Source organism: Monodelphis domestica, chromosome 1 (assembly GCF_027887165.1).
Source record: "Monodelphis domestica isolate mMonDom1 chromosome 1, mMonDom1.pri, whole genome shotgun sequence".
In the NCBI taxonomy this organism is placed as follows: domain Eukaryota; kingdom Metazoa; phylum Chordata; class Mammalia; order Didelphimorphia; family Didelphidae; genus Monodelphis; species Monodelphis domestica.
In genome coordinates, this window is record NC_077227.1 from 376,090,571 (window position 1) to 376,104,306 (window position 13,736).

The window sequence follows — 13,736 nt, forward strand, 5'->3', positions numbered from 1 at the left end:
AGTTATACTGCTGGTTCTCTCTTATCACATGAAAATCAACTCTCTGCTTACTTTTCAAGTTGTTTTCCACAAGAAAGCACCTTCAATCTGTCTTGTTGGTTTTTGATTCTTGTCATTTTTGAGGTGCTTTTTTGAAGGTAGGTTTGGAAGTATTTTTAGCATGGTTTCAGCTTTCTTTTCCATTAAGCTGCAATCTTGGCTCCTATCTTTTCTTTACTCTTTTAGAGATTGTTTTGCCTCTAAACAATCCATTTCTCAATCTATTCTTCCTCTTATTCTTAAGGTACCCTCCCATAATCCCTTCACCTTTCATTTTCTTGTTGGGTGAAATATATTTCTGTATCCTACTATACTATGTATGCATATGTATTCTTCACACCTTTTATCACTTCAGATAAAAGTGAAGTTTAACTGCCATTGGCTGTCCTCTTAGTTTATATTTATGCTTGTACATCCCATTTTATGTAAGATAACTTTCCCAATATTCTTTTCTTTTCTTCTCTCTTCAGATATATTCTTCCCCACTTTTTCCATTCTTCTTTTAAGAACATGAGGAAATAACAGAAAAACTCCTGGTCTTTCTGTTAAATTAGATTCTATGAACCCAAATAGGATTGGACTTCTAAGGGAATATATATATATATGTATATATATATATATATATATATATATATATGGATATAAAGGATGACTATAATTAAAATTTTGCTAGATTGGAGATCCAAGACCTTCCAGAACTTGTTCCATGATCATCCTGGAAAGCTTTAAGAACCCAGAGTCACTTTTGTGCCATGATAAGGGATTAGATTAGGACTTTATTTGCTGGAACTATACTTTATCTTAAACTTGGGGGAATAAACAAGTTTTGTGGCTATATACTGAGGTTTAGAGGTAAAAATTATAGCACAATGAGATCATCTTTTAATAAATACCCTTCAATACACTAGTAACTTGTAAAAATACTATGCTTTGATGGATCTGTGATCTCATGAATATGAGTACTCAAACCATTAATACAATGTATTTACATCTCATCTTGTTTGATTCATACCATGACCTATGGAACCTTTGTGGGGGATCAGTCTCATCAAGCCTAGACTCATCAGGATAATAAAAATGTTACAATACAGTTATTTATAAGGGATTGCAAAGGAAATAAATTTTTTCTGAAATATAGTTTTTTTATTTATATTTTTAAGTACCCAGACCCCAGATAAGAACTATTGCTCTAGATGTTTTTGTGTCTTGTGAATATCAATTTAGAATATGAGGATAATCAGTTTCCTGTTTTTGACATGACTGGCCCATCACTTTCTTTTCTGTTCATACATCTCTATGACTTTTACACTGCTTATCTCAAACTGTAATTCCTTCATACCATGGTACAGTCTAACCATATATATCTTGAACCCCATTATTGTCCTTTTGTGACTTGAAACTTTAATTCTTTTAAGACCTTGGCATCCTTTCTTTTTTTTTAGTCATAAACTATCACTGGTAGAATGTTGATTTAAAAAAAAAGATGGATTTTTGTTTTAGGGGAGAAATTTGACATAATTAAAAGCACTTTGAAACTTCCCAAATGCTATCTAGCCCATTCTCCTCTTCTTATTTAATTCTAGTCCCATTTCATTGTATATCTTCAAAGTCTAAGATATAGAAACTGATGAAACAATCTACTTTAGACAGGAGGCCTTCATTACCTTACTTTCCCTAGTGTGCATAGTTAAGATGAACTTTTTGAGGCATGAATATATAATTTAGAAAGAACTACAATGTAATAGGACTTGACTTAACTAACACGTCATTCATAAAGAAAGAACATCTGAAGGACCTGACTATATCTAGGAAATTCATCTTGAAACTATTCCATGCTAGACATTGACCATAATGTCTCCATGTTTATACCTTGTTTGAGATGAAAGAATTCTTGTTGGCAAACAAATTATTTATTTTCTTCAAGGTATGTTGTGTACTTTTAACACGCTTATGAGTAAAATCTTGTTAAAGAAAGGCCTTTAAGATTTCATTTTTTTGCCAAATGAAGTGCCTTTTATTAATAGTCTGAAAAATATTAGGATGTTGTAGTATACTTTTCAGTTATTTGGATGAGAGTAAAGAGGAGGTGTGCTAGAGAATATTCTTTGTGAAAGTCTCCTTTTTTCTTCTCACATCTTCATTCAAAACCTCTCTATATTTGTTGTTTATCCCTTGTTTCAAAGTGGAACAATGGTATTATGGGGTGTTATCTTGAAAGTAAATTGGATTTGAGTAAGGCAGAGTTGCAAAATTATTAGCTTTGCCCTATTTTCTAGTTATCAGAATACATTGGGAAGACAAAAGTCAGGACAACTGATGATGGCCCAAGATGCAGGGGATGACCTTGACATGTCTGTCATCTGATCAAGCTTGAGGCACTCCATAGTGCCTACTTCAGCCACTTATATAGCTATTGGAAGAAATTGTTCTTATCTACCTATTCTACTGAGGGATGCCTTCACATGCTTGGGTTAGATATTCCTCTAGCCACTGAAGGGTTTGAGGCTTGTCAGTTACCCTCAATCTGATTTAGGCCATTTTTGAAGATGATTTTACTGGGATATAGCCACCGCCTATGCTACAACTTCTTGGAGTCACAGATGACTCTTGGGGAATAGATTAGATGGTAGATGAACAGCCCTGAAAAAGGCTTGGCAAGTCCTCACACCAGAAGTGTTAATCCTCCCTACACACTCTGTGTGTATATATGCATCTATGTGTGTATTTATATATATGCATATATATATATTTCTGAAAGAGAAATTTTAGAAATAAGAAAATAGGGCTTTACATTGGAATCATTGTATAGAGGGTACAGAGCTGGTCCAGAACAGGAGGCTTAGTTTCTCAGGGTACCAGGGAATTCTAATATGGTCAATTGCCAAGCAGTTGCTCATGAGCATTGATAGAGGGAGTTTCTACCTGGTGATTTCTCTCTACCAATAAAATTACAGGTCCAGGGAAAGAATAATAATGCAGATAATGTAAGCAAACAAAATTTCTAGGAAGGAAAATGAAGTATTACGATTAAGAGAATAGTTTTTAAAATTTTTCTAAAATATTCCAAAGATTTTATAAGAAAGTATAGGCACAAGAGATTATTTTACTGTTTTAAAAGTGTTCACTGAATCTTTTATAGCTGCTGTGCAGTGGAATAGCAGCCAAAACTGCATACCAATCACAGTAGAAGCACAGATCATAGAACTATCATTAAAATGAAGTATGTAGTTTTTAAAGGTCCAACTTTCATAGTGACAATGTTTCTTTTTATTTATATAGTATTTCACATGATGATAAAGTAGGGTATACCCTTCTTTCTTTCCCATTCTTCCTCATTCCCCCACTCCACCATAATATAGGCTATTTCCTTTTCTAAGAGCTAAAGAAGTTCTCTCCAACACTTAACTGGCTTAAGGGGCTGAGTCTCAAGTCACCTGGCTATATGGCAACTTTCTGCTGACCTCAGATCAGACAAAATAAGGTCCCAATACTCCTGAGTCACCCACTTCTTGCCCAGCTTACTCTTGTTTCCATATGGAGGGAAGGAGGAACAGGTCTACCTGAACTGAATTCTATGTCCTTTATGATTATCCTTTTGATGCTATGGTTAAGTAAAGTAGCTTTCTTTAACTTTTATTTTTAAACTGTGACCTTCTATGTTAGAATTGATACTAAGTATTAGTTCCAAGGCAGAAGTATGGTAATGGCTAGGAAATGGGGATTAAGGGACTTGCTCCCAGTCATACAACTAGAAAGTGTCTGAGGTCATATTTGAACCCAGGATCTTCTGTTCCCAGGCCTGGCTTTCTATCCACTGGCTCCCCTCAATTAACTGTTGACTGACTTACAAGTGTTTCATTTTGTTCCAGACCTAAATTACCAGAGGACTAATCTGAGTCCTCCTTTTGCATTTTGCATACTTTATATGTTGAAAAACATTTGTTTAATGAGATTAGACACCAGGTCAGAGGGGAATCCCTGATCCTCATGAATTATGTGCTTGCAAAAAAAGAATAACATGCAACTCAGAATTCAACTTATCTATTTTTAGTTACACAAGCAAAATATAGTTAATAATCTTGGAGTTTCTTCTTTGTGTTTTTAATCCTAACATTTTGTTTAAAACCAAGAACATAGGATTGTGGACTGAGCATATATAGAAAGAACAATATAAATCAAACGAACAAATTCAGTCCAAACACAGAGAAAAAAAAGACTCTTTTTATCTTTTAACAACAACAACAAATGATCTATGTTTCAAGTTTTTGAAATTACTGATAAAAGTAAAGTTTATTTCCAAATATTGATGATTGCTACTTATTGGCATAAATTTTATCTATAACAGAAATTTGTGATATAAAAATTTTTGGACTTTCAATGTAATTAAGTATTAATATTTGTTGGAACTTATGTGTAAAATACACATTAACTAGGTATTCAAGAATACCTACATTAAATCAGTATAAATTGAATTATTAGAATGCACTTGAAGTGTTAGCATCATCATTTATATAGTTTCACTGACATTAAAGAATAATAAATAATTGGAGATCTCATCCTTAACAGTTGTCCTTTCAAAAACATCTTTAAATGAAAGGAATAGAATCTTATTTCCAAAAAAAATTTCCTGTTTAGTTTGAAGTCTCTGTCCATAGTTTTGCTCGTTAGATCATCTTTCTTTGCTGACAGATGTGGAAGAGGCTGATATTTACTTGATAGCTTCCTAAGGATACCCTGCAGCATATATTAGCATGCATTGGTTTCTGGAGTCTCGATTTTTTCCATCAATAAGCAGAAGTGGCATTCTTCTGAAGTAGTCAATGATATCAGGCACTGACAAAAAATCCTGAGGATTTAAAAACGAAAACATGTTCAGGATTAGGATTAATACCATGAGTTGAGGTAAAATGATTCAGTATGTACTAGTAATAGGGAACCTGTCACATTTGCAGTAAAAAAAAAACAAATAAAAACAAAACAAAAAAAAAGTCTTCTGTTTCACATTGAACTCTTAGTAGACCATCTCAATTGAATCTTATTTTTTCATCATTCTAAAACAAGTCACTCATTGTATACAAAAGAGAAAATGCTTTCTAACTCTACCTAAATTGTTAGTGTCATTGAAGCTTGTGGCCATTATTCCTTGTAATACAGCTATTTATTATTTCCCCTTCTTATAATAGTGTGGTTCTGGGGAAAGATAGATTGCCTGGATATTAGGAAACCAGGTTTCTGAAACTAGAGACCATTAGCTGGACATATATCCTTGAGCAAATTATTTGGCCTCCCTGTCTTACTTGTCTATTCTTAGATTAGGAATAGTGATAGTTCTATCTCTATTATTGCCATTCTATTGCACGAAAACCATTTAGGTAATCTACAACACTCATGGATTCAGATATTTGATCAGATTTTCCTTGAAGTCCATCTGCATGGTAGTGGAAAATATATCCCTGGGGCAACTTAATAGTATTATAGGCATACCATTTTATATCCCAAAGTATTCAGTGTTCATCACCTTTTGGAAAAGACTGACATGTCTGAGGAGGAAGGGAGAGTGAGACACTTTCTAAACTGGATAAATTCAATTTCTACAAACCCATCAATTCCTTTACTACAAATAGCTGATTAACAAAGGAACCTGACCTTTCTAGGAAGGATCAATCAAGTTACTCAGTACAGAGTCAGCAAGATCTGATTTCCAACCCTGTCTCAGATTAGTATAACACTAACCCCATTATTTCATAAATGAAGAAATGGAGGCTGAATAAAATAAAGGGGTTTGGGCTCTGGAGCTTCTAATATTTCTTCAGCTCTAATTCCATGGTCCTCTGATAAGTGACAAATGTGGGAACTTCTGTAAGGAAAGGAAAACCCCAAATGATATTCTTAAAATAGGCAAATCTCCATTTTTCTGGGGAAATGAGCATTTTTCATAATTACTTAATTGGCAATTATGCCATCATACTCATATGTCCTTCCCCCAAGTCCTTTTCCAATGCCTTTTAATGTGCCTTTGATCTTCTTGGAGAGAAGATCTAAAACTCTTTTTGCTGTAGCATAATTATTGACTAAGAAGATTGATTAAAAACAAAAAGAAGTTTCTTATTTAGTAGCCCACCGCTTGGCACATAGTAAGCACAATAAATACTTTATCTAATCTAATATTTGGCTCACAGCATAAATGTCAAAGAATATGTTAATGGTTTTGCATTTTGTGGTTCCATGTGTATTTCATTTTTCAAGAAAATTCATCTGAAAAGGAAAAAATCTGAAAAGTTACTTTTTAAATAAAAAAGCATTTATTACCTCTTTCCCTCGAAGTCCAGTTCCCAACAAGTAAACTTGGCTCTCCTCATTGTAACGAATTTGAATGTTATAAACTTTATTTTTGTACAACACCATGAGTACATATGGGTTGGTAACTGTTTTCTTAGAGCTGTCTCTCACCAGGAAAGTGCCATCCTACAAGAAAATGTCAAACGAAAATTTTTATGATGATGTTAGGAGTAGGTGTCAGTGTTTTTGTTGCCACTGATGTTAAGGAACAAACACTTAGGAGTCAGCAGAAGCTGTCAATAGAGAAATGAATTAGGAAATTCAGCCCCCTGAACTGGTAGGTAAAATCCCTAATATTTTATGTCTTTCATTAATGGATTCATTTTTCCAGTGGAAAATATATAGTAGAAATGATTGTAAAGGAAATGACATAACCAGTCCCCTTGAAATCTTTTTGTCAACAGGGTCCCATTAAAAAAAAATTATGGCAAAAATTTAGCTGGGGAATGAGGAGATTAAGAGGCAAGAAGGAGCAGCAAATTGATCCTGATTTCAGCCATTAGAAATAATCTAATTTGAATAAGGCATTTTCATGACATTTTTTACTTTAAGTTTTTGGCTGATGGAAATCTGCATCTATACCCAAGAAGGATTTAAAGAGAAAAGCATCTCTCAGGGACTCAGTTCAGTTGCTTTGACTTTTGTTGATGTGAAGAAAGGACCTTGGTGCAGCTGGGTGACTCAGTGGATTGAGAGCCAGGTCTAGAGATAGGAGGTTCAAATCTGGTCTCAGACACTTCCTCGCTGTGTGACCCTGGGCAAGTCACTTAACCCTCATTGCCTAGCCCTTACCACTCTTCTGTCTTAGAACCAAATTGTAGTATTGATTCTAAGACAGGTAGGGTTGTTGTTGTTTTAAAGAAAAGATCTTTCCTGCTCATGGAGAAGGTTCAAAAAACATTTCACTTATTCATTGATCAAACATTTATTAAGTACTAGTCATAGCTAAGAACTGTCCTAGGGATGGAGAGAATATTAATACATGTGTTTTATACATAAGTATATCATGATTTTTGTATCCAAGGAAATTATAATCCCTTAAGGGAACTTACCTACTAGTTAATCAATAAAATAATGACACTATATATTTGTGAGGGTGTCAAGAATTTTAATAAGTCCCAGGATAATACTGACAGCTTCCTCCCCCCTCCAAATGTCCCATAAGTCAAGTGTTTTTTATTGTTGTTGTTTGTTTTGGGGAGGTTTGTGTGTGTCTGTGCCTGTGAAAAGATACTGGTTACCTTGGTCTATTTATTGGTCTATATATGATCCCAATGGATAGTCAAATATAAATATGTAAATGAAATTTTCCAATGGAAAATTAGTCAAACCAGTAATTTTGACTGAAATAACCTGGGAATATTATGAGTGGACACAGTTTAGAATTTTGTTATTTTTCTATTTGTGTATATTTTTACAAATTGAATCATGGTTTAACTAAATGTATGCTCTTCCCCCATCTGAACCCCATCCCCAGCCAATGTTAGCACTGTACCTTGTTTATTTTCCTAAGAGCAGCTTCTGCTTCTGTTCTAGTAATGTATGAGACATACCATTCATTATTCAATGAATTCTGAAATTTTAAAGAAAATGTTACAGATGAATAAGTTGATCTGATGTTGCTAATATACCACAGAGTAAAAATATGAGCATTTAAAAGGTACTTTGTCCCACACTGAGCTTTATGCAAGTGAGTCATCACAAAAATTCCATGTAAATTGAAATGTTTTGTTTACAAATGTGGAATTGTTTCATTTTTGAAATACGGGATAAAGCACTATTCTCAGGACTGAGGGAATACTAAGACAGGCTTATATATGGATATATATATATATATATATATATATATATATATATATATATATATATATGGTATATCATGGTCCCCACATCCTCAGAAATTCTCATCTCTTAGGAAAGCTTAGTTAACAAAATCACAAAACTATATTTGTCAGTTTCAAGAATTTGAATGAATTAAACAGAATGCAATTCATCTGTACTATATCATGACTTCCATAACAAACATAAAGATGAATTAGCACTCACTCTATATAGAACATATAGGATCATATTGTATAGACACATGTACAATCAGGTACAGACAAGCATGATAGCCAAGAAGAGGATGAAATTGGTGTAAAGAATTAAGAATCTTTTCCAATAGAACAAGCCTAAAAATGTATAGAAGTAAGGAATTATTTTTCTTTGGGGGGGGGAGAACAGGGTTAGAAGCCTCTATCAGAAGGGCTTTGCTTTTTCATCAAAATTTGGATGAAAATTAAAGGAGTCCAGATAGAGAAGAATTCATTTTTTACCTTCTTATCTGGAACCCCTTATTAATTTTATTTTATTTTAAAATTTTACCCATAAAATAATTTCAAGACTTAGAACAGTGGTATCAAACTCAAATAGAAATGGGGGCTACTAAATTATGCATATGGATCCTTGTGGGGTCATATTGATTGAGAAAATCACATACTAACATTATGTTTTATTGTATTTTTACTAATATTATTAAATATTTCCTATTTCATTTTAATCTGATTCTGAACATTAAAAGTGTTGTAGTGTGTTTGACATTTTGTTTCTAGAAAATTAAAATGTATTCAAAAATAGTTTGTTGGTGAATCCCTCTCTACAAAGAATGACTTGAAGGTCTGGCTACCTACCTCTTCATCCCCAAGATGTTGTTGTCTAACTGGAACTGGCAAAGGTCTTCCCTCAGCTGGACCTCTAGAAGGTGGTCTGTTGAAAGGACCTACAAAATTACAGATTAAAACTTGTCAAGATAGTCCATTCACAATAACATTTTAATACTTCTGTCAAATCATATTTCATTTCCCCCAAATGCCATTTTAACTATTCTGATGAATACTTCCAGAAGTCAACGATAAAAATATTTTCTATAAATCAGAAACCATAGTATCTGCTCAAATGACACAGTACAGTTCTACTCACCATAGAATAAAGAAAATCTAATTTTCAGTGATTTCCTAGATATGTATGTTTTAAAGCTACTAATGTTTAATACAAGCTATTTTTCATTTTGATCACATGAAAATGAAGATTACACAGAATTATTTAGGGGACTAGTCTTTTGTTTAACATTATATATAAATTTGTATGACATATATTTTGTACAATACTATTTACATTTTGTATAATACAATATATAGATTTTAAAATATTATAGTAGTAATGATATTTAAATTATTTTTCCTTATTTTATCCAAATAAAAAGTTGTTAGTTAAAGCAGCATGAAATTGTTTTTTGACGGAGTATTTCAAAGACATTAATTTTTCTGTTTTATATAACCAAGGCTATCAACTTGTTCTTCTCTAAATTTATCAGTTAGATGGATTAATAAATAGAATGTTAGACTGGGAGTCAAGAAGACCTGAATTCAAATCCCAACTTGACTAGCTGTCTGACCCTGGACAAGTCACTCAACTTTCTCAATTGTAAAATGTAAATAAAAATATCATCCATCTCTCAGGGTTATTGGCAAGATAAAATAAGATGTTTGTAAAGCATTTTGCAAACCTTCAAGTGCTACATAAATGCAGTTATTGTCATTATTATCACTGCTGTTATTGTTACCATCATTATTCAATGTCTATAGGTCTAAAATGACATGTAATTTTTGACAACACACAAAAAAAATAACATTTTCCCTCCTCTACAAGGTTGTTGTACAGATCAAATGAGATAATATAGAGTATTCCAAATGTCTTAGTGCCATTTTAAGGTTTAAAATGGCACTAAGAAATTTGAAATATATATGTGTAAATATATATTAATAAATTAAAAAGTATCTTGGAAATTTAAGACCTTTTAAAATCTCTCATGGATTTAAAAAATGTACTCAATAACATCAACTAAAATGAGCACTTCCATATATGTGGAAGAACAGAGATAGTTGCACATGAAATTGCACATCTCTATTATGAAATCATGAATCCACATTTCAGTTCATTATTCTCTTTAAATAAATAATAAATTCAACATGTTACTTTCAAAGTTTTCCTGCTTATCTGTGATTCCTCTTTCCTTTTCCTTCCCTTCTTTTCCCTTCCTTCTCGTCTTTCTCAATGCTTTCCTAGCTACATCCCCAGGACTTAGCATCATATTTTGCATGTAGTAAATGCTTAATTAATGCTGTTTTGTTCCTTTCTAAAGCAAGAGGAGATTTAGATCAAGTATCTAAGCAATTTCCTGTATGGAATGTGAATAACCAATTCAGTAGAGATATTAGTTTCTTCCTAATGCACATATGATGGGGAAAATGACATGGGTTACCTCACAGTCAGATGCATTTCAGAGAACCTTCATTTTAGAATTTTGCCATTCATATTTACTACTCAGGAAATTTCACTCCTGTCTACTAATCGAAATCGTATCCATCTTTAGATATTTAGGTCCTATATTCACACAGAATCTCAGAACTGTATGGAAAGAACTTTACAGTAATCTCCACTCTACACTCTTATTTTACAGCAGCAGAAACTGAGGCACAGAGGTATTAAGTACCTTGCTCAGGTTCAGGAAGTAGCAGAGTTTAGGCTAGGACCCCAGTATTCTGGTAGCAGCCCTAAATTTCTCCTTTTTTTCAACGGCTAAAATATAGCCAGTACTATGGGAAGGGTGGGGGCAGGGGAGGTAGGGAAAGAATATGATTCTTGTAACCAAGGAATAATGTTCTAAATTGACTACATAAAATTTAAAAAATAAAAAAATAAAAAATATAGCCAGTTCTACACAAACTAGTTATATAAACATTGAATGAGAGCAAGATCCCTTGCTAGGCCTTATTTATTTATTTATTTATTTATTTGTTTTTGGAATACATTATTATCTTGTATTGTTTCCTAGTTACTTTACATAGATAAGTCTTTACTCTCCACCAAATTATAAGATCCTTGACATTAGCAACTGTTCTTAACAATTCAACATACAATTATGTGTATAGCTTACAAAATGCAAGTGTAGCAATGATAACTTGCTTTCATGTCATTTTCTTCGTCATCCTCTGAAACAGGTAATGTTGTATTAGCCTCAGTTTGGAGATGACAACACAGGTTCGGGTTAAGTGACCTGACCAAGATCATATAGCTAGTAAGCTCGAAAGAACCCAGCTCTCCTGGATCCTGTCAAGTTCAATGGTCTTTCTACAACAGCACTCTGACTTTTGAAAAATTGTGTTCATCACAGAAGAAAAACAACTGCTTGATCACATGGATGGAGGGGATATAGCTGGGGGGGTAGACTCTAAATGAACATTCCAGTGCAAACATCAACAACATGGAAATCGGTTCTGATCAAGGACACATGTAATACCCAGTGGAATTGCTACACTCTACACCCTTATTTTACAGAAGCAGAAACTGAGGCACAGAGCTATTAAGAACCTTGCTCAGGTTCAGTAATAGCAGAGTTTAGGCTAGGAACTCAGTATTCTGTAGCAGACCTAAATTTCTCCATTTTTTCAACGGCTAAAATATAGCCAGTACTACAGGAAGGGTGGGGGGGAGGGGAGGGAGGGAAAGAATATGATTCTTGTAACCAAGGAATAATGTTCTAAATTGATTAAATAAATTAATTAAAAAAGAAAAATTGTGTTCATAACTGTAAAATCGAATTTGTGTGCTATATAACAGGTACAAAGAGACAACAGGTACTGTTTGCCTAGAATTGTGCTAGATACTGAGGGGGCTACAGCTAAAAAAGAAACACTTGCTTCCCCCAAACAAGTGTATTCAGTTTTTACTGGTTCCCACTCCACTCCACCCACTAACCCATGATTTCATCAGTGTGGACAGCAGCATCTGATGTTGAAATTCCCTCTAATAATGAAGATCAATGAGTCCTCTACTTGAAAATCTGAGAGATTTGTCTTAGGAATTATGGAGCTGAGGGACTTGTCCTGGGTCATAGAGGCAGAAGATGAGCCAAGATCATCCTGATTCCAAGACCCACCCTTTATCTAGTATACTGTGAGGTCTAACCCTTAGCAGTATGTTATCCCGTGTCATATGTAAAATTACACATTGCATGTATGGTATAGCAATACAGCAGTGGCTGTTATACCACTTAGATTCTCTCATATGATAATGCTCTTTCACTGTTGGCAGGAATACCCAGATCTCTTTAAAAAGCTTAGCACAAAATGCCTACTTACTATAGTATAGGTTAAATGTGACGTTAAAACCAGGTCAAGATATTTGGAAGTAAAAATTCATCAAACCCAAACCACTGTGGATTCATGGATATTTAAGTCTCCTTCTTAGTTTTAATATAACATTACTTCAGTCTGCCAGGAAGCCTTTTGTTGAAATAATTTTTAAAAGAAAAATTGTCACTAAAGTTGCAATGCTACACTATAGTTTTTTTTCTTTTGTTTTATTTTTTTAAGAAAAGGTCTTCTGTAAGTTCAGAAATATGCTAGGTTTGGCAACAACTACAAAAGAAACTCTAAACCACATACTCACCTTTTGACAAGTATGGTGGGAGGGTTGAACTTGAAGGAAAAATACTGTGGAGATAAGAAATAGAGATCCATAAAATAACAAGTGGGGTTGTCAGTGTGGAGGTAGGGGAAATGGTAAAAACTCTTCTTCTTAAGTATCTGCTTACTCTAAATCCAGGGGAATACAGAACTGAACTGTTTGGAGAGGACACCATGAAGATGCCTCCAGACCACAAGCTGCACGAGAAGATCAAGAATGAACTTTGGGTGTGGTTGATTGAACATTTATTTGTATGTATACTTTCATGCCAAAGGGGACTGACCCCTAACTGGTTTTTTGTCAGTGTGTCCAGCAATTATTGTTTTTTTCTTTTTTCCTCTTATCCTCAAATTATTGTAATCCTTAAGTTGATTATGTTTTCATGATCCTTTTGGGGGAAAATCTTTTCCCAAACAATCAAACAAGGAATGTAAAAATGGAGATTTGAACCCCAGACTTCAATTCCCAGAAGTCCTTGGGCACTCCTCAGAATGCTTTGTGACCTCACCTGAATTCCCACCTGGGCAGAGAACAGAAATTGTATTTAGGCTGACTCTCTGCCTACACTCTCTCTCTCTCTCTCTCTCTCTCTCTCTCTCTCTCTCTCTCTCTCTCTCTCTCTCTCTCTCTCTGTCTCTCTGTCTGTCTCTGTCTGTCTGTCTGTCTGTCTGTCTGTCTGTCTGTCTGTCTCTCTCTCTCTCTCTCTCTCTCTCTCTCTCTCTCTCTCTCTCTCTCTCTCTCTCTCTCTCTCTCTCTCTCTCGGCTTCCGCTTCTAGGGACACACGTCTCCCAAGATGTAGTAAGTGAAATTGAATGGGCCTTTTGGCCCTCCTAGCCATGGCCTTTCGGCC

At 34.2% G+C, this 13,736-nt stretch overlaps 1 protein-coding gene across 1 annotated transcript in view; it reads right to left on the reverse strand.

Annotated features, from left to right (window-relative positions):
* Nucleotides 1–4,244: 4,244 nt before the first annotated feature.
* Nucleotides 4,245–13,736, reverse strand: part of LCP2 (lymphocyte cytosolic protein 2) — a 79,263-nt gene continuing 69,771 nt past the window's right edge. Inside the window, exons 16-20 of the mRNA XM_056816694.1 lie at nucleotides 12,868–12,911; nucleotides 9,048–9,136; nucleotides 7,874–7,951; nucleotides 6,349–6,504; nucleotides 4,245–4,885 (exon numbers count right to left, since the gene is read on the reverse strand). Of these exons, the coding sequence (XP_056672672.1) occupies nucleotides 4,763–4,885; nucleotides 6,349–6,504; nucleotides 7,874–7,951; nucleotides 9,048–9,136; nucleotides 12,868–12,911 (490 nt within the window). The 3' untranslated portion in view covers nucleotides 4,245–4,762. The remainder of the gene's footprint in view (nucleotides 4,886–6,348; nucleotides 6,505–7,873; nucleotides 7,952–9,047; nucleotides 9,137–12,867; nucleotides 12,912–13,736) is intronic.